This window comes from Diospyros lotus, chromosome 6 (genome assembly GCF_014633365.1).
Source record: "Diospyros lotus cultivar Yz01 chromosome 6, ASM1463336v1, whole genome shotgun sequence".
Classification (NCBI taxonomy): domain Eukaryota; kingdom Viridiplantae; phylum Streptophyta; class Magnoliopsida; order Ericales; family Ebenaceae; genus Diospyros; species Diospyros lotus.
Genome location: NC_068343.1, coordinates 4,832,386 through 4,853,206, shown reverse-complemented (window position 1 = coordinate 4,853,206; position 20,821 = coordinate 4,832,386). Strand labels below are relative to the sequence as shown.

The following is a 20,821-nucleotide window of genomic DNA, read 5'->3' as shown; positions in this document are numbered from 1 at the left end:
TGCATTTTAGTAATAATTATGTCATCCAAGACGTCACAAAAATTTTGAACCTCGGATGTTTTTATTATTTTTTTAATTCTTTTTGTTTTTGTAAATTAAAAGAGTTAAGAGAAATAAAATGTAAAATTATAATTTTACTTATTTTTTTAATAAAAAAATCGAGGTTTCTTTATACTAAAATTTCATGAGTGTTTATTATAATTATTTCAATTAATTTTATAATCCATTTTGTTGTTTAAGTACACACAAACTTTAGTCTTATCAATCAACTACTAAAGTTTTTTTTTTTTTATATTTTTTGAAAATACTTTTTATATATTTTGATTAAAGAGTAAGATAAATTATATTCAATGCACTCGATGTTTAACAAAAAAAAAAAAAATAGAAACTTTTGATATTTCTTAAATATAAAAAGTATTTTTATCTTTTAATCAAATATAAAGGAGAAGGGTGTTATTGAGGGTACATCCCTGAGTTACCATTAAATCCCTTACAAGTATGGTAGAAGAGATTAGCGTAATTTTTCAAAATTATAAGATGGAACGTCTAATTTAATGATACATTAGATAACAGCTCCAGTGCTATGCAGATTGGGCAGAAAATCAGGGTACAAGCGAGCTCCCATCGAATCGAGACGGATCGGCGTGCGAAACATCGTCGAAGAGATGGCCGGGCCGTTGGCTTGGGCGGCGGATGTGGTGGGGAGAGGCGGCGAGAGCAACGACGAAGACGATTACGATGCAATTCCGGTGGTGTTCACTCCGGAACAGCAGCAGTACGTGAGAGAGTTGGATCAGAAAGAGGCTTCTCTCAGCCGTTATAATCCAAGATCTCCGGCTCCGGCTCCCTCCACCGGACATCTCTAACGCCTCCCTCACCTCCACGCCCACTCCCTGGCCTCCAACGCCGCTCTCGCCCTCCAATTGAACGCTCACTCCACCACCAAGGAACAGGTCCTATCCTCCTTTCACACTCTTTACTCGTATGACTATATATATATGTACACACGCGAGCGCACTCAATCACATATCCCGAATTCAGTAATTTTGCGCGAATTCACTTGTACCGGGAACCTGTAGACTCTGTTAATATGGAATGTAGGAGCTTTCTTGAAGTGGATCATTTTTATTCAGATTATAAATTGCAATTTTTTTTTTAGTACTGTACATTTTTTATGGTTTATAGTGCCTCCTTGTTCTGGATTGGAGTTTGTTTATACTGTACAGTGGACTTCAAATTCAGAATGTTTAATACTAGTTTGTTTACCGTATCTTTCTCTTCTTCAAGCCCGCTTTTGAGCAAGGGGCTAATTTGGCCTACATACGTTGGGAGGATGGACAAGTAACCCTTGAAAGGGTGAGATTTCAGTCCATCAGTGTACTTGACTTGGGTTAAAACTTTATAGGAGGTTACAGTGCCCTATTGCAAAGATTCTCCTTGCCCCTTTCTTTCTTTATGTGCTCTGAGTCGTCGGCACTATGGATCTGAGCTTGTACACATGGTTGGTCGCTGGATTTGGTCTGAATTTTGACCTCTTGGAGCTGATCATTTTGGGCAGGCACAACTGAGAGAGGTTACACTGCAAGAAGAAAATGCTGCCTATGAACAGGCGATATACAATTGTGAGAGTAAAATACTGGAGAAGTTGCAAGAGGCAGACCTACTTCGAAATAAGTTACAGGTCAGAGATAAAGTTCCAGTGTTTATTTATATGCTGCTCGCTGCCTCCTGTTGGAAAATGAAGAAAATGACCTGTCTGTCTTGTAAATATCTCTAAGAAATTACTTGAAGTTGAAAATCAGTTGGTAGGCATTTTAATATAATTTTATATGCTCTAAAATCAAGTTTCGACAACATTTAGAAGTGAAAACATGACTAATTTTACATCTCATTAGCTTTAGAACTTTTTAGCATCTTATCTGAGTAAGAACTATTGCGACAGAATAGTTGCATGGAGGCATATTTAGGGTCATTAAAAGTCTTAGTACACTATTGCTTGAAATGTGGTCCACATTATGGTTTATTATATTATATGCAACAATAACAATTTAGCAAGCTTTTATCCCACTACTTCAATATATATAGTATTAAATTTATATATTATATATATTTTGTTGGAAAAAAAGGCCTTCCTAGTCAGGTAATGCCAAGAAAATAAAGAAAAATAAGATAAAAAAATAAAATATACAATCATATTTAAACACAAAAAATTTTTACATAAAAAATCTTAAAAGAAAAAAATTATTGACAGTCATAGAGAAAAAATCACTATATAGTAAATGCTACAACTATAAAACTTAATATTCTCTTTTTAAATCCAAATTCTAATTACACTTAATTAATTTGCTCACTCGTCTCTTACAAGTAATTTACTCACATTGAATAATAATAAAGCATCTTATTTATAGTTTGTTTTCTTGCTGGCCAATGCTAAGATTTCTTGCCTAACAAGTAGTGGAAACTAACTTAGGAAATAGAATCACAAACTAAATAAGAAACCAATATTAGGAATATAAAAGTAACTTATTAGGAAATCATTAAGACTAATTAGGAATGCGAACTGAAAATCCTAATAAATCACTACCTCAGCGAGAATTCTTGAAAAGCATTCGTCCATTCTTTGACGACAATCATGACTATCTATTATTGATAATTACCATAACCTCTATCACAAAGAGCACCGTGCCCCACTATAAAAGGTACAACCACTTAAGCATATACTATCCTAAAATTTTCACAGCACAATGTCTAAACTACCTTACTGAAAAACTATGGTACAACTCCCATGCTTGGCTTCTTTGGGAGCTTTTCAACCATCAACATCATTTCCACCACACACCTTGCATCACTGCCCGCGTGCAAACTTTGGACCTGCTAGAAATATCACATCCTCTTTTATGACAATCTTGGTGGTCTAGCAGCATGCCATGAGAATGTATGTAATCTTTTTAGAGAAATCTTTATCTCCTACAATATTGGGAGACGAACTTCTAACGTCACAATCTTTGGAGTTCTTTGCCAGACTTGCTCCGTAAGCGCGACGATCCATTTTCACGTGATTGGATTGTTTGTACTTCTAGCATATCACTTTCCTCTTGGAGTTCTCTTTCCAATTTATGACAAGTGCTAAATTCTTAGAAGTTTTATCTTCACTTCTCGCCTCTTTACCTCATAAATTAATTTATTTGCCACATCCTCAAAACTTATTGTTGGACCTCCATGCATCAAGATAGGCTTCGTATGTGCATAGGAAGATGGAAATGACCGAATGAGTTTCAACGCTTTGTCCTCATCATTATTTTAATTCCAATTGATTCTAGTTCAGTAACAATTCCATTGATTGTCCCTAGGTGATCAAAATTTTTCATACATTCAGTCATCTACAATTTGTGAAACTACTTCTTCAAGTCAAACCGATTGTAGATGCTTTTTGTTTGATACAATTCTTCAAATCTCTCCCAAAGTTTCTTTGCACCAAATATTCCTTAAACATTAGCAAGAATATTCTTGGCTAGGCATAATCGAATTGTACTTATAGCCTTCAAATCAAGTTCCTCCCAATCATCATCTCTTATTACGGATTTTTTAGAACTAGCACCAGTTGTTTCTTTACCAAATTTTTCAGAACTTTCATAAAGTTGATTTGCCATTTAACACCTTGTGTAACCCATATTGAATCAAGATATCATTAACTTGTATTTGCCACAAGTCAAAATTGATTTTTTCATCACATTTTTCAAAATTAAATTTTATCATGCTTGACATATCTTTGGCATACTAGGCGATTAATAACCAAACTTTTAATACCACTTTTTGGGGAAAAAAAAAAGCCATCATAGTCGGATAATGTTAAGAAAATAAAGAAAAATAAGATAAAAAATACAATATCCAATTACACTCAAACATAATAATTTTTTACGTGAAAAATCTTAAAAGAGAAAAATCACGACTGTTAGGACCACAGAGAAAAAAATCACTGTGTAGTAAAGTTTATAACTACAAAACTTAATATTTTTTTTTTAAACCTAAATTCTTATTACACCCAATTCCTATCTCTCACTAATTTCTCAAAAATAATTTGCTCACGAATAACAATAAAACATTTTATTTATAGTTTATTTCTTTGCTTACCAAAGTTAAGATTTCTTGCATAAGAAGTAGTAGAAAGTAACTATGAAATAAAATCATAAATTAAATAAAAAATTAATATTAGAGATATAAAAGTAACTTATTAGGAAATCATCATATTTTATTAAGCATCTAAATGTTATTTTAGTATAAGCGTCTAACTTATTAGAGATACTATGAATGTAATAGTATGATGAAATTCGAATTTAAATGGCAACTTTATAAACACCTAGAAAGATCCAGCTGAGAGAACCCAACGTGAGCCGAACCCCTATCACCACTTTCAGAATCCTGATGCAGATAAAAAGATCAACTGAATCAACTCAGACCAAACCCAGAATTCCTAAAACCGCTTTCGAGATTCACAAATAGAATTAACTCGATAAACATTAACTTTCAACCGCAAATGTAACCTACTCAGATAAGCAAAACTAGCAAAGAACATGAGAAATTCCTTGAGAGAACACGGCGAAGCCATACCCAAGAGATGCACGAGGAAAGTTAGGACCGACTTCCAAAGACTCTTCCAGCTACGAAGAGAGAATCAGAATTAGGGGTGTTCACAGTGCGATTTGGACAATTTGGACAATTTTCATCACGCCAAACCGCACATGCGGTTTGGCATTAAACCAAACCAAACCACACGGTTTGGTTTGGTCCGCGAAACCGCACCAGATCGCACTGCAAATTGCAGTATGGTCTGGTGCGGTTTCACGGTCTGATGCAATATCAATCAAAAGTAGATGTTTGGCCCAAAAAAATGCACCAAATGCGGTTTGCACCTCTTAACAGATCGAGTGGTCTGTTTTTGTGATTTGAGAAACAAGAAACCCTAATATGCCAACAACCAAACCCATAGAATAGTCACTCCGAACCCAATAGAGCAGTAAATGAGAAAACTTACAGTGGTAGTGAGCGAGAGCGAGAGAGAGGCAGGGGCGCTGGACAGCTCGCACAATAGCGACCGCTAGCCACAGAGCTATCCAAAGTCAATGGCCATAGAACGGATCAAGAGTGGAGGGTCTGAGAGCGAGCAAGAGAGAGGTCGACGTGCAATGAACCAAAGCCGAGAGCGACAAAGAGGCAAAGGGAGCGCTACAACGACCAAACCACTAGCAGAGAGTGAGATGCAACGAGTCAGCGACCATCTACTGCAGCGTTGTGGATGGCAACAGTGGGGGAGCGGTGGAGATATTGGCGGTGGAGCTCGCGACGATGTGAGGCAGTGGCAGCGAGAGTGAGGCTTAGGGTTAGGGTTTGATTGGGGGCAAATGGGAGAGAGAGGAGAGGAAAAGTTGAACACCGCCTGCCCCTTTTTATATTTATAATATTTAAATTATATTTTTTAAAAAATTATATATTATATATGTGAGCGGTTCGGTTTAAACCGAACCGCCGGTCTACCAAACCGTGAACCGCACGGTGTGGCAGTTTTCCAAACCAAACTAGACCGCTATTTCAAAAAAATCGGCTGGTTGGTCCGATTCGGCTGGAAACCGCGGTCTGGCAATTTTTTTGAACACTTCTAATCAGAATCAACGAAATCAATCAAAAAAAATCTTAAAATGATCAAAGAACAAAGGAATTAAACAACAGATTCACACCCAGATGAACATTGGACATACACTAGGGAGGACATCTAAGAAAGTGGTGTGGAATGGCGAGTGTTAAAAGAAAGCAAATGCAAAGAAGAAATCATCATATCACCAGCAATGAGCTCTGGTTGCAATAACATGAGCATGTTCTTGAAATTCCTTCTATCTCTCTTCGGGATCCCATTCTCATTGTCGTAGAAGTGTATTAACGTGGCATTTTTGCTTGGATTAATCAAAAACCATTAGAAAATCCCATCAATCCACGTGGGTGCGTGTGAGATTTTTTTCCTTTTCTGTTCCTTTTTCGTGCTTTTCTCCCTTACAAAAATTTCACATTTTTGAGTTATTATTTCTCCTAGTTCCCAAATTTTGGTGTCCTCTTGCCACGTGGATAATGGGAAAGTAAGTAGAAACAGAACAACGGATGAAGCGCACAAATCCTTTTAAGTTTTATCTTCGTTTGTTTTTCATATATATTAATCTTATTGTCCACTCCTTTGAGAAAATATCTATAGATAATTAAATATCCAAACCAAATACTTCTTTACGATATGCAGGTGTAAACTTTAATGTAATTTTTTACTTTTTTTGTATGATAAAAATATCTGAAAGTAATAAAAGTATTCTTTTACTACCTGAAGAATGAATAAATCAATAACCTCAATGGCTGGCTTAACAACATGAAGTAACAAGTAGCTAGAGTAGGACCTGCAACAGTATTGTTCTTATGTTTGTATAGATAGATGCAAACAATGTACAAATACACATTATTTGCAGTAACAATGAGTAGAGCAACCCAGGTATAAGTACCAGATTGGTTCTTGAAGAAGAAGAACAGCCTTGACAATGGATATGCATCTGCTCTCCTATTCAAGACTTCTCTTCACCTTCACCATGAAGAACTTATTATTAGACAAACCACAGAATTGATCCTCTCAGTGACAGTAGTGGCCAAACCAGCAGAGTTTCCCTCCCCCTTCATATCCCATTTCATCGTCACCTCGGCTGTGGATCCACCAAAGCAGATTGGTAAGTGAGTTGCCATCGTCGAACCCATTCAAGTTCCTTATCTTACTCAAAGCACCTTCCTTGTCGTAAATCCCTTCCAAAGCATACACAAATCCCTTCCATCCTTCTGCAACTCCCTCTCTTGCCAAGGCGGGCATCGTCCATGTTACAAGCTCTCTCACAAAACCAATTTCAGAGAAGAGGATTTCGCTAATTGGCAGTAGAGGCAAGAGTTGAATCCCCAGCCTGCATTCCCTCCAGTCGGCTGGTGCGAACCAGAGGCCACTGTCCCTCTTATTAGCCCACAGAACCCCCACCACTCTATTATCTCTTGTGAATTCTTCTGGATATAGAGTGTCTCCCTCTCTCACATGCCACCATGTTTGAGCTGAATGGATCTCCATCGCTGCCAGCGTCGATCCAGTGGCAACGAGGTGGCTGTCTCCGTAGGCCAGCCCCATCAGCGCTGCCGAGTAATACGCATTCACCGCCTCGCTCGTGCTCTCCTGATTTCTCCCGTCTGCAAATTCAGTCAGCCCTCCAGCCCACGAATGCAATTTCCACAAATCGAAGCATCTCAACCGGGGATAACTTGAATTCACTCGCTTGCTCAAGTTCATAAAATCTGCCATGAGGGTATATGCTTGAGGCCTGTACTTTCTCCCCCAGGCCGGATCAATCTTAGCAAGCACTGCAATTGCATAAACAAAGTATCCCAGATGGTAATGGTGATCATTGTAGACTCCAAACCCGAAATCAGCCCCCGAGTCCAAAGAACCTTGTTTGGTCAGAATACCGCCCCATTTCCCATCATACACGAAACCATTCCCGCTAAACGTTCCATCCAGCCATGGCTCGATTGAATCCTTCAAGAACTTACTCACAGCCGGGATTACATCACGAAAACTCACTTCTTCTGCAATCAAAACAAATCTTGCAGCTCTTGCAATCTGTTTGCCGTAAAAATAGGATGACGTTGTCGATATTGTTGCTGAATTAAGAACCTCAACATCTTTGCTAAGCGCATTAATAATTTCAGGAAAGGACTCTTCTTTGATACCTCCGATTGAGTGCCAGGTTACGGAAACAGGGTCAGTTTTCAATGCCCATGAATCTCCAACAACGCCCACAAGCTCACCATCGATGCTTTTGTACTTGAAATCATCCAAAACAATGGCGCCACAATCACTGCCCGAGAGAAGCCGAAGATGGAGAGGGTGAGCCAGGATGAGTAGATCTCCCCACCCTTTGTTCTCCCATTTGTACTCCACACAGAATGGCTTCCTAAACGCGGCTTCCCCAGACACAGGATAACAAGTACTGAACCGATCGAGTATCGCTTCGGATCGGGGATCCGAATCGGGAAGAACAGCAATCCGGATTATGCCAGAGAACCCGCTGGAAGTGATCCTGGAAACGTCGTGGGTAAGGCTAATCGGCGAAGAGGAATACAACAGCCATGTCTGGTTGTTGTTGAGCTTGATGGTGTATTTGGTGAGGGAAGTGTTGGAATAGAACTCAAGAATGGCGTGAATGGTCGAAATCGAGAGGGAAACGTTGGCGGCGGCCACGCAGGTCAAGTAAGGGCTTCCTCGGACGAGGAAGAACCGGAGATTGCTCGACGGAAGGTCGAGGGTTACGCTGAGATCGCTGAAAGAGGAGACGACATGGTTCGAGTTCGGCTCGGAGACTTCTGAAGCGGAGATTGTGAGATCGGCGTTGAAGACCTGGTAGGTGAAGGCGGAGTTGGAGAAGAGAGACGGGTAGCAGAGAGAGAGAGAGGAGAGAGAGGATTTAACGAGGTAGGGGTGGAAGTACTCGGGTTGGTCGCCATTTTTGAGGACGAAGTTCTGGAAGAAGGAGTTGGTGGGGAGAGGGGAGGAGAGGAGGTGGGGAGAGAAGAAGGGAGAGGGGTCGGGGAGGACGGTGGACTGGGTTTGGGGGAAGAGGAACGGGTGGGTCGGCCGCCGTGGTGGCTCCATAGACGGCGGAGGTGGAGGAGAGGAAGGAGGAGGAGAAGGAGGCGGTGGCGAGGGCGAGGGCGAGGGCGAGGGTGAGGGCGCGGGCGGGGGCCGGGGCCGGGGCCGGGGCTGGTGACTTTTCTTCCCTCCGAATACGCGTCTGAATTCTCTCTGGATTTTCCTGAGCATGGTGGAGGGCCTGGAGCCCATATTTATTTATAAATAAATGATTAATGAGGGCAGGGCGAGTTGAGTTGGGTTGAGTTGACTAATTTAGGCAATGGAGATGGGAGGTGGAGACGGGGAAAGACAAAGAGACTCAGTGCTTGGAGGGTGTCAAGTTTGAATTGAACTGAATTGAATTGGAAGTGAAGTTTATGGATTAATATGAAAGAAAGGGAATAAATTTGGGAGGAGTCTTGCAGGAAAAGAAAGTCATATTTTCATTTTTGGAAATTCCATTTCAACTCAAATGGTTTTTCTATTTTTATATCAAGGAATTCATTAACTTAATTTTTGGCTCAGAGACTTCAACTACCTATTTAATAATAATAATAATAATAGTAAAGATTCTCAATAATCTAGTTTAAGTGGTGTTGGAAATTTAGAGTTTGAATTTAATATGAGTTGAGTATTATTTATGTTTACTTGTCTTATAAGAGAAATTTTGTATTTAATTTCATAATTTATCTTGTGAGATATATGTTTATAAATAAAGATGTAATCTGATCTTATGATACTAAAGAAAAAGTACTCTCTTCTTCCAACATCTACTATCAAAGCAAGCTGAAGACATGTTTGCAAAGTAAGAAAAGTCAATGCTTTTCCTTAAAACTCAAGAAAATGATTGGCATGGTTAATCTCGAAGAGTTTGGTTTAAGGAGGGATTGTTAAAAATTAAAAAGTTTGTTTCTTTTCATTAAATCCAAACTTATTTAGAGTCTTGAAATTAGTATGAGATAAAAATTATCTATGTTTACTTGTCTTGAAAGTTAAATTTAGTATTTTATTTTATAATTTATCGTATGAGGTTGATGTCTATAAAAAAAAATATACAATCTTAACTTATGATTTTAAGAAAATGTATTCTCTTAGTTAAACAAGTAAGGAATATCTATTTGGCCAATAAGGATCTTTCTCGTATTGAGATTAATATGTGACATTAAAAAATTCATACAACAAGTTTTACACAATTATATTAATTTTTAGTTCTTTTTAATTTCTTAATTTCATATACTTCACTTGATTTCAAGCTTTTATTCCGTCTTCTTTTATCCACAAATAGATTATAAACTAATTTTAATAAAGAGTACAATTATAATTTACTCATTTTGTTAATAAAAATAATCAAGGTTTCTTTATACTAAAACAAACTTTAATATTATTAACCACTAAAGTTTTTTTAATATTTTTTGAAAATACCTTATATATATTTTGATTAAAGAATAAGATAAATTACATACAACACTCTCTATATCTAACAAAAAAAAAAGAATTTTTTTTTGACATTTCTTAAGTATAAAAAATATTTTTATCTTTTAATCAAATATAAAGAAGAAGAGGCAGGGCAGAGGCAGGAAAATTTTTTAGTGAGGGCAAAATTTATTAAAGGAAAAAATAAAAAATAAAATAATAATATAAATATACTAAAAGTTAATACAATTTTTTTAATATCTTATAATAGTTCTTTGTGATATTTCATATTTTGATAACGTTACATAATAATTTTATTATCAATATTCAAAAATATCTCTTTCTCAACATAAACAATCAAGTTATAATTCATAAATTATGTGCACATGTGCAATTAATCTAATAATCAAAATAACAAATTATGTGTTTGTGCAATTGATCCAACTATCAAAATATCAAATTATGTGTGGCTATACAATTGATCCAACAATCAAAATATCAAATTATGTGTTTGTGCAATTGATCCAATTATCAAAATATCAAATTATGTGTGGCTATACAATTGATTCAACAATCAAAATATCAAATTATGTGTCTCTATACAATTGATCTAACAATCAAAATATCAAATTATGTGCGCATGTGCAATTGATCCAACGATCAAAATATTAAATTATGTGTGCTTGTGCAACTGATCCAACTATGTGCGCCTGTGCAATTGATCCAATTATCAAAATATCAAATTATGTGTGCTTGTGTAATTGATAAATTTATTTATCAATCTTAACATCACATTAACAAACTATTTTTGAGAAACCTAACATCAATTAAGCCAACACCAGTTAACAAAATTCAAGTTCACTTAATTAATTTTAAAAATAAGAAAAATATTTTACAACGAAAATTAGTGAAGCAGAAACTTACTGCTACTCACTAATTACGTGAAGCAAGGTTGAGAGGGAGAGTTGGAAAGGTAGTTAGATAGGTGACAACGAGCGACAGAGGGCCGGAGCCTAGAAAGACGGGGCGACAATGCCTGCTAACGAGTCGAGAGAGCTCAGAGTTAGATAGGCAGAAACAAGTGAGAGCGAGGCCGAGGCGAAGAGAGAGAGCGAGGTTAGCGAGCGATAGAGCCAAACAAGCCCGTCGACTAGCGAGGATAAACGACGAGACGATCAAGGCGGTAAGAGCTAGGTTGAGGGTAAGGCTAATGCGACAAGAGAGAGTGAGATCGGCGAGCGACGGAGCCAGACAGAGGGCGAAACCCCCAAATCGGGGGCGAGGCTGAAGCCGATGTGGCATCAAAAAATGACGGAGCCAGAGCCAAAAACGAAAGGTAGAGGAGTGGCCAGTAGGCGTCTATTGACAATAGGTTTAAGTGAAAGAGGGAACGAGGGTTGGACTTGGGAGGGTTTGTAGGTTTTATGGCCAGGCTTGAGTGCAGGCCAAAATGAATGGCGAGCCAAGACTCAGTACAAGCAAGGCTCACACTGAGCCTATACTAGTTTCGCCTAGGGATACATACCTAAGTTACCATTAGATCCCTTACAAATATGGTAGAAGAGATTAGAGTAATTTGCCCCCAGGACATAGCTCTGCTAGCAAAGGAAGTACATTCTGGGGTGATACTCTTTGAGCCCCTAGGTTCAATGTTCGAGCCTTGGTTAGGAGGAAAAACTCAGTAATTAGAGCGATTATGAAAATTGAAAATCATTTGTTGTCCTCACGTTTGCGGTGGGGCTAGAGATTGAACTAGCCGTTGAATCCTTTGATTTACATCTCTTGTTGATATCATGGGGTCGAACAACGGAGATCCTCGTGATGGTGCGTTAACCCTAAAAAAAAAAAAGAGATTAGAGTAATTTTTCAAAATTGTAAGATGGAACGTGTAATTTAATGAAACATTAGATAACAGCTCCAGTGCTATGCAGATTGGGCAGAAAATCAGGGTACAAGTGACCTCCCATCGAATCGAGACGGATCGGCGTGGGAAACATCATCGAAGAGATGGCCGGGCTGTTGGCTTGGGCGGCGGATGTGGTGGGGAGAGGCGGCGAGAGCAACGACGAAGACGATTACGACGCAATTCCGGTGGTGTTCACTCCGGAACAGCAGCAGTACGTGAGAGAGTTGGATCAGAAAGCGGCTTCTCTCAGCCGTTATATCAAAGATCTCCGGCTCCGGCTCCCTCCGCCGGACATCTCCCAACGCCTCCCTCACCTCCACGCCCACTCCCTGGCCTCCAACGCCGCTTTCGCCCTCCAATTGAACGCTCACTCCGCCACCAAGGAACAGGTCCTATCCTCATTTCACACTCTTTACTGACTATACACACACACACACGCGCACTCAATCACAAATCCCGAATTCAGTAATTTTGCGCGAATTATTGTATTGGCAACCTGTAGACTCTGTTAAGATTATAAATTGCAATTTGTTTTTTAATGCTGTACATTTTTTATGGTTTATAGAGCCTTCTTGTTCTGGATTGGAGTTTGTTTATACTGTACAGTGGACTTCAAATTCAGAATGTTTAATGCTAGTTTGTTTACCGTATCTTTCTCTTCTTCAAGCCCGCTTTTGAGCAAAGGGGCTAATTTGGCCTACATACGTTGCGAGGATGGACAAATAACCCTTGAAAGTGTCAGATTTCAGTCCATCAGTGTACTTGACTTGGATTAAAACTTTATAGGAGGTTACAGTGCCCTATTGCAAAGACTCCGCATGCCCCTTTCTTTTTTTATGTGCTCTGAGTCGACGGCACCATGGATCTGAGCTTGTACATACGGTTGCCGGTTGGATTTGGTCTGAATTTTGACATCTTGGAGCTGATCATTTTGGGCAGGCACAACTGAGAGAGATTACACTGCAAGAAGAAAATGCTGCCTTTGAACAGGCGATATACAATTGTGAGAGTAAAATACAGGAGAAGTTGCAAGAAGCAGACCTACTTCGACATAAGTTACAGGTCAGAGATAAAGTTCCAGTGTTTATTTATATGCTGCTCACAGCCTCCTGTTAGAGAATGACATTGTTGCATCAGCATGACGTGTCTGTCTTGTAAATATCTCTAAGAAATTACTTGAAGTTGAAAATCAGTTGGTAGGCATTTTAATATAATTTTATATGCTCTAAAATCAAGTTAGTGAAAACATGACTAATTTAACATCTCATTAGCTTTAGAACTTTTTAGCATCTTATCTGAATAAGAACTATTGTGACAGAATAGTTGCGTACAGGCATATTTAGGATCATTAAAAGTCTTTTAGTATTATTGCTTGAAATGTGGTCCACAGTCTCTAGTGTTTGCAATCGATTTTCTTTGGATAATTTTCTGTTTGCCTTAAGTTGTGTAGAATATGGTTCCTAATTTTTTTTTTTTTCTTTGTTTCATTTTATAATATCATTCAACAGTTACTTGTTTCAAGAGTTTTTCTTTTATGTCTTTAACTATACAAGTTGGGGTCCTTTTACAACTTAAAAAGAAATGAGGGAGGAGAAGAATAAGAGAAAGAGAAACATTTGGTAATTGAAGTAACATCAAAGTATGAAGTGAGCCACATGTATTACCAAGCCGTGAACTTGGTTCATCATATTTTTCAATGGATTCAGAGCGAATTATGTTCTCAAACAGAGGTGGTATCAGCATACCACCAATACTGCTTCAAAAACTTTTGCTTCTTGGTATTTGGGAAAACCTTCAAAATATGTGAGGTTTGGTCCTGCAAGCTTATTATAAGGGACACAGCTTACGTCCCTATTATCTATATCATGGTGTATTATATTATATATATTATAATATATACAGCAATAACAATTTAGCAAGCTTTTATCCCACTATTTCAATATATATAGTATTAAATATTTATTTTAATTTAAATTCTGTTATTTTATTAATAATCTAAATGTTAGAAATGTTTGATAAACTATTTTATTTTTTATTATTATTTGTATAACTTGTCATTCTTAAATTACTTGGTCTTTGGTGTATTTATTATAAATGTCTTTATTTAGTTAAGATTATTAATTTTGTGAAATGATTATTATTTTGATTTGCCTGTTCATTATATCATATCAATAACACATTTGGTATATTATCTAGTATAGTACTTGAAGCTAGGATATATATTATTAATTTATTATAGTGATGATATATCTGAAACCATACCCCGACACTGGTATCAAACCATATCAACTACAAATGCAGTATCTTGTCGGTACACTATTGACAACTATGGGTTGGAGGCTCTTGTATAGGTACTGCCTCCTATTGCTGTGCTCCATTTGTGGAACTTGTGTTTGTCATTTGATTTTACACGTAATGCCTAAGCCTTAGAGATGTGAAGAATTTAGTGTTTGAACTTGGTTAACATGTGTCCTATTTCAAAATGCCTAAATACTTCTTTTTAACAAGTTTCTGAGAGTTAGCAAGGGCTATCTTGGCAGGAAGTTTAGCATTTAATTGAACCCTGAAAAGCATTAATATGATGTAAGGGAGGATGGCTATAAGATGGCTTTCCTTTTCTCTGCTTTCAGCCATGTCTCAAGCAATGCCATTTATTTAGTTTTTGGCATCCTTGTGAGCAAATTAAACTATAGCCTTACAGGAAATGGACTTGACTGAGAAAAACCTGATGGCTGAGTTGGAGAATGCCCTCCCTGCACTGGATACCAGTCAATCTGGGAAATCAGGTGAAACAACAATTGCATCTGATTCCACAGTTGAAGCACCAGAAGATACTGAATATTCAAAATCTGATCAAGTGGACAAGCTAGAAAACAAGAAAAAAGAATTGGTCTGCTTCTTTTGCTCTACATATTCTTTTATCATTTGTATTCTCTTTCTTTTCCATTTTTTTTTTAAGTTGATGAAAACTTGGAATTTTCTCAGTGCTCATTGGAAGAGATAGTTCAGGACTTGGAGAAAAAATGGGCACAGGTACAAGAGAATGCCCTCAAGCAACCTTCTCCAGGTATATTGCACCATCCATGTTGAACTTCCTGTGGAGAATGAGTGGAACTTAAGGATGTAATCTATGATAGACTGGTTTCTAGTAGACTAATCATTTCCTCTTAATCTTATCTGCACAATATATTGTAAATCTATTGATGATGATGGCAATAGATTCTTATGCAATAAAAGAGTGCCAACAATTTTAGAAGTTTCCATGAATATTGAAAGCATTATTTTACTACTACATTGACAAGATTTCGAGCCTTAATTCCAGTAGGTGGGGTCGGCTAATTAGACTTTATTTACTAATTGGACATTTGTAAGCATAAGCCTCTAAAAGAGAAAAGGGAGAAGACTAACACAATTTGTGTTTTTCTGTACTTATTTCCTCAAAGTTTTGAAGATGCAGTGCTACTGCCCGAAGGTTGATTCCTTAATCAGTTTTGTTCTGCCACTTAATTGCATTTTCAATCTGTTGATCTGTGGAAAATCATTCTCGTATGGGGAACTTGTAAAATATTGCCTATTCTTACCATATATAAATAGAATTATGTAATGTTATCACGGCAATAACAGATGTTTTTACTGTTGGAGTCTCTGTTGCTAATGTTGTCTGGCTTGCCACAATTTCCTTCAGCTCAGAGAGAGAAAATTTTGGATAGACAGCTGCACAGCCTTATTGAACAACTAGCTACAAAGCAGGTTAACTGTTGTGATTGTGAAAATGGTTTACATTGAATCTTTTGTACTGGACCTATAGAGGAAATTCTGTGTCTTCTCTCTCCTTGTAGGCCCAAGGGGAGGGGCTGGTCAGTGATATCCATCTGAAGGAGATGGAGCTAGAAAGGTTAAATGGGCTGTGGAGGAGGCTTCAGACCAGCACTGTGGAGGCCAATACAGCCAGGAATCGGTTTGGAAGAAGCAACTCTGAGAAGGGATCTTTTTCCTTTGATTACATTGTTGACCCTCATCACAGGCTTCCTTATCACTTTGGGGGCCGAAATGAGAACCAACAGAGACTGATGCTACTCAGGTCGGCCTTTGTGCTCTACATTCTAGCTCTGCACATTTTGGTCTTCATTAAGATTTCATTCTAAAGAATGTATTGTTTCCCTTAAATGTTGTAATACTTCTTCACCAATGAACCTGATATATATGTTTTTCATTTTCAATTCTGTTGCCATTCAGGTTGTACAGAAAGATGTCTCATGTATATTATGAAACTCTTAAATTTTACTGTGCTCTCTGCACTTTATGGTTTTTCTAACTGGGAGGTTACTTCTTATTTTTGCAAGTCGAAAGTATATTTCTCTTAACATTCAGGAAATAGAAGACTGTGAGGAAAATCTTTTAAGTACATAAAAGTAGAGCAATTAAGAACTTGAAGGATATATTTCAAAGTTGGGCAATTAAATCCCACCAATCCTCAATGCACTTGGTCAAAAGTATACATCTTCCAGTTAGCAAATCTTAAAGGCCACCTGGCTGTTAGCTTCATTTAGCGTCCAAAGTCCCCACAATTTCTCAATGCTTAGTCATGTTTGTAAATGTAAGAATTAATCATCTCTGAGGTTTCTAAGTGTTGAAACTGAACCTCTTTGGCTGAGGTGAGTTATAACAAGCTTTTGAATTCGTCCAGTCCCAACCCAAACTATGATGAAGTCTCATTGCTAAGTCAGAGTTGTGACTGCAAGATAGAATTATCAGGTTGAAGTTTCTGAAATGAGACCAAAAAGTTTAATACTAACATTGACTAGTCGCTAGAAGTCACCTACCTTGTTCTAGTGTTTTTTGCTCTAACTCCCATCCGTGTTCCTTTTGAGAAAGATTACTACCGGTCTAGCCTTGTATTTTTCCTGTATATTTAAAATCCTGAGAACATCTTCTTTATTGTAAAGATCAGGAATCAGGATTCGTGTCTTGCAGTCCTCTAAATTAACAATTTCACTTATATTGATACTTTACAAACATTGTGCTACTGATTTATTCCTTGATCTTCAACACTCTTACAGGCACGAACCACTTTTTTCAGCTCTCCCCGAGTGCAAATAGTTATATCCCCCATTTCCTCCCCCCCCGGGCGCCGCCGCTCAATTCTGGATATTATTCTAAAGTTATCAGGTCAGGTCAGTTGGCATCCTTAACCCATTTATTATTACACATCATCTTATGAAAGTTAGAGAATTAAAAAATGAAGTTATTTCAGACCTGATTAACTATAATTTTATTATGTAAGAAGAAGAGTAATAGAAGTCCTTATAGATGAATGGAAAAAGTTTTTAATAGAAGAGGTAAAATAATATCAAGAAAAACTTGGTGGGATGCTCTTCTATTTGATATGGTTTGAGTTATAAAATCTGTGCACAAGATAAGACGATAGAAATGGTTGAAGAGCTAGAATTATAAAGCCAGCCTCACCTAGTGGATATAAGGTTTTGATGTAATGATGATGTTGTTGTTGCTGTAGACAGCATAATCATGCATGTATGTAATCGTCTCATCAATTTTTCTATTGTATTTCTTGAGAAAAATAGTATTTATGTTCATAACTCTTTACTGTGCAGAAATAATTAAAAAATCCATCCTTCTTGAAATAAATATTAAACTAGGTTCTATAACTAATTTCATGATAAAGAATTAGAGGGATTTGTATGCGCATTGCTAAAGCTTCCCTTTTTTCTGTTTATTGATATTTCATCTTCAACATTTGAAGCAAAAATTCGTTCCATGTGTCAACGGTCAGTGCCCATAACGATCAGGATGACTATCTGGCCTCATCAACGTTGCTCCTGTAGTATCAAGCAACCTATTTTTTAGGCCCCTCTTTCTGTATTGTACTAGTGCTTTTCTCAGCTCCTCTATTTGAGTTAAGTAGAACTCCAAATTATACACATCAAACTTCATTTCTTCTTCTGTAAGAGGCCTCATCACACAGTTTCCCCACTTGTGCCAATCCCCATTCTCATAGTATGGTTTTTCACGTCCTCAAAACTGTGAGCCCCTTGGAATTTTGAAGCCTAAGAATGGTCCTCATGGGAGCGAGGAAGGCCATATTCTGTATCCTTAGTACCTATTCAAATCTGTGATGTTCCTTGTATGACAGATATGGCATCCAACTAGCTTACCCTTCTTTTCATAATACATGAATGGTCTGAAGAACCGTTGGCCTGCTGAGATGATCACTATATCAACATTTTCAATCTGGTTCGCCCAGGCTTCATCAGCCTCATCCAAGTAGAGAGGTTTGTGAAGCTTTTGTGAGAAAAACCATCTGGGTCAGCATGTCGGGCTTTAGCCAAGGGTGGTGACCAGAGTGCTGCTATGGTGAAATTGGGCTCAGCATAGAACCAGCGTCTGAACTTTGTGTCTTGTACGTGTGAAACATCTTCAGGGTTGGCTGCTGGAAAACAACAACATATTCAGCCATAAATTCCACTATTTATGGCTCTTTTTTTACTTTAAGGCCCTTATAACTTATACAATATGTAACAGTCTCCCACCATGTTTTGCCAGAAACAGATACAATATGAAATATAAGCAGCATCCCTACTAACTTCTACGCATGTCTTAAGTCCATAGCGTTGGAAATATTCCCTTAAAGAAGGGGATTTTGTTTGGTTCCTCGCAATGTTCCCTAGTCTTCTTACCAGTGGATGCTTTTTATTAACATGATATGATATCAGGATTGCTTCAGTCGTTCTTACCTATAGTTGATGACAATCAGTTTTCAGAGGCATGAAAATGGTTTGAGCACTGACACCAGCCAATAGGCATGCCAGTGGTTGCATTTGGTTTCATTCAGGGGCGGATACAATAGTGAGCTACCCTGGACTGAAATCTAGGGCAGCCCACAAAAAAAATTTATTTTTATAATATAAATTTATTAATTTTTTAGTAATAGGCCAGCTTTAATTTAGTCCAACTCACTTTTAATTTTGCCCAACTCAGACCATCTCACTTGCCTGGATCCGCCCTTAGGTTCATTGCTACGAGTCCCCGATGAAGGCCAGAGTCTTCCCCTCTGACAAGCTCAAGGAACTGAACTGGGTCAAAGAAAGGTAACTCAAACTTGTCTGGCTTTGTGGCTTCCACCTCCATCTCATGAACTTCATGCAGTTTTGCCGATCATCCATCACACATTTAGTCTCATTTGTGTTGTAAGGGCCCTGGGATTTGTTCAGATTGCGTTTATTAAAAGTAAGATAAAAGAATTATTAAAATAAGATCGAAATATTTTTTGAATTAAAATATAAAATTATTAAAATTTATATAGACTATTTACTAAATTTTTAAAAATTTATTAAAAATTATACTTTTTTTCCATATGTTTGTTAAATGTATTTGATAAGTATCTAAATAAGAGTTTTTTTTATCAAAATATATTTATTAACAAATTCATTCAAAACTATATGTTAACATAAACAATAAATTTATTATTAAAATAGTATTTTATGATTAATGTGAATTGTTAAAAAATAAAATTAAAATTAAAAATTAAAAATAGTGTTTTATTTTTTAAATTCATATTCAAAAATAGATTCTAAAAATATTAAGAAAGAGAAATAATTATTGGTGGAATTATAATAATTTTACATAAATAATTAAAAATTGTTAAAATATATTTTCATAATAAATAATAAAAATAAAATTGAATAAAATAATTTATAAAATTTGTGAAAGGAATTTGTATTAGATAATAAAATATATATATATATATATATAGAGAGAGAGAGAGAGAGAGAGAGAAAAATTAAAATTTTAAAAATTGATGAAATGAATGATAATTTAAAAATATATTAAATGTTATTAATTATAAGACTTAAATAAATATTTTTTTAAAATTAATTTTATTGTAAAAATATGATTTAATAAATTAAAATTTTAAAAATATATTAAATGACATTAATTATCCTACGAGGATATATGAATAATTTAGACTTATTTGTAAAATATCAAATAAATTTATCTAGAGAAAATAAATTTATTTATAAAAAGTAAAATAAGAAATACATTACAAAAGACAAATATCCATAATTTTTTTTGATCTCATATCTTAATTAACAAGTACTGCCCTCTCTCTCTCTCTCTATATATATATATAGGTTACATGAATTGTAGTCTGTCGTGACACTAGTGCGTGGAATTCTTGGACGCATTCTGTAACAATGTGACTGCACGATTAATGTTGATCTCTAGTGAAATTAAAGGAGAAGTTGAGTCTTAATTTGTACAGATCATGGAGAGGTATTGTGGTAAGAATAAGGAAGACAGGAGGACTGGTAGGATAACCTTATTGGAGCTGCCACTGGAAGCTCAATGGTACGTACGTTCAGTTTCATCATCTTGGTCTGAAAATTTGTGTGAAGAAGAAGAAACCTGAAACCTGGTTTTTGGTTATATACGTACAGGTAATCTCCTCGATCGTGTTTGGATTCGTTTAACATTATTATTATTATGTAGCCGAAGTTTATGTCAAAGCTCAAAAAGTGTCTCCGGATTTCTTTCCTAAATTTGTAGAGTCAGCCCAGTGACTGATGTCCCCGGCCATCCCCATGGAAGAAGCCTGGCTTGGAGTAATCTTGGGGTTGGGGATACAAAACCTTTTGTTTTTTTATCTTTTACTCCCTTTTGCACATTTTTCTCCTACTTCTCCTCCTCCTCCGCCTTCCTACTGCTGGTGACCCTCCATCCATGGCATCCCTTGGGAGTCCATTTCATTAACAACTCGATTCATATCAAGCTGGTCACCCAGACTTCAAAGA

General features: G+C 36.8%; 2 protein-coding genes and 1 pseudogene across 4 annotated transcripts; 1 reads left to right on the top strand and 2 right to left on the bottom strand.

Moving 5' to 3' along the window:
• The first annotated feature begins 583 nt into the window (after positions 1-583).
• Positions 584-17,912, top strand: LOC127804694 (uncharacterized). 3 transcript variants are annotated; one of them, XR_008023707.1, is made up of 9 exons: positions 1,577-1,681; positions 12,037-12,400; positions 12,951-13,073; positions 14,713-14,901; positions 14,997-15,078; positions 15,697-15,761; positions 15,851-16,092; positions 17,072-17,185; positions 17,773-17,912. XR_008023707.1 is itself a non-coding variant. In XM_052341630.1 (8 exons), the coding sequence occupies exons 3-8, from the start codon at positions 12,113-12,115 to the stop codon at positions 16,154-16,156; spliced, it is 1,053 nt and encodes a 350-aa protein (XP_052197590.1). In that variant the 5' UTR covers positions 584-953; positions 1,559-1,681; positions 12,037-12,112; the 3' UTR covers positions 16,157-16,319. The 3 variants fall into 3 exon arrangements, 2 of the variants coding, with proteins under 2 accessions (XP_052197590.1, XP_052197592.1); XM_052341630.1 differs by lacking the exons at positions 17,072-17,185; positions 17,773-17,912 and adding an exon at positions 584-953 and having other exon boundaries at positions 1,559-1,681; positions 15,851-16,319; XM_052341632.1 differs by lacking the exon at positions 17,773-17,912 and having other exon boundaries at positions 17,072-17,529.
• LOC127804691 (probable endo-1,3(4)-beta-glucanase ARB_01444) lies at positions 6,330-9,003 on the bottom strand. Its single transcript, XM_052341628.1, has one exon. The coding sequence runs from the start codon at positions 8,900-8,902 to the stop codon at positions 6,659-6,661; it is 2,244 nt and encodes a 747-aa protein (XP_052197588.1). The 5' UTR covers positions 8,903-9,003; the 3' UTR covers positions 6,330-6,658.
• On the bottom strand, positions 17,799-19,157 carry LOC127803692 (protein trichome birefringence-like 19; annotated as a pseudogene).
• Between the last annotated feature and the right edge of the window lie 1,664 nt (positions 19,158-20,821).

Bases quoted from the DNA above. Each gene is read 5' to 3' on its own strand.
- LOC127804691 (XM_052341628.1), bottom strand. From the start codon at position 8,902: ATGGGCTCCAGGCCCTCCACCATGCTCAGGAAAATCCAGAGAGAATTC.
- LOC127804694 (XM_052341630.1), top strand. From the start codon at position 12,113: ATGGCCGGGCTGTTGGCTTGGGCGGCGGATGTGGTGGGGAGAGGCGGC. The intron at 14,902-14,996 runs GTCTGCTTCTTT...GAATTTTCTCAG, and splicing joins AAAACAAGAAAAAAGAATTG to TGCTCATTGGAAGAGATAGT. The intron at 15,079-15,696 runs GTATATTGCACC...AATTTCCTTCAG, and splicing joins CCTCAAGCAACCTTCTCCAG to CTCAGAGAGAGAAAATTTTG.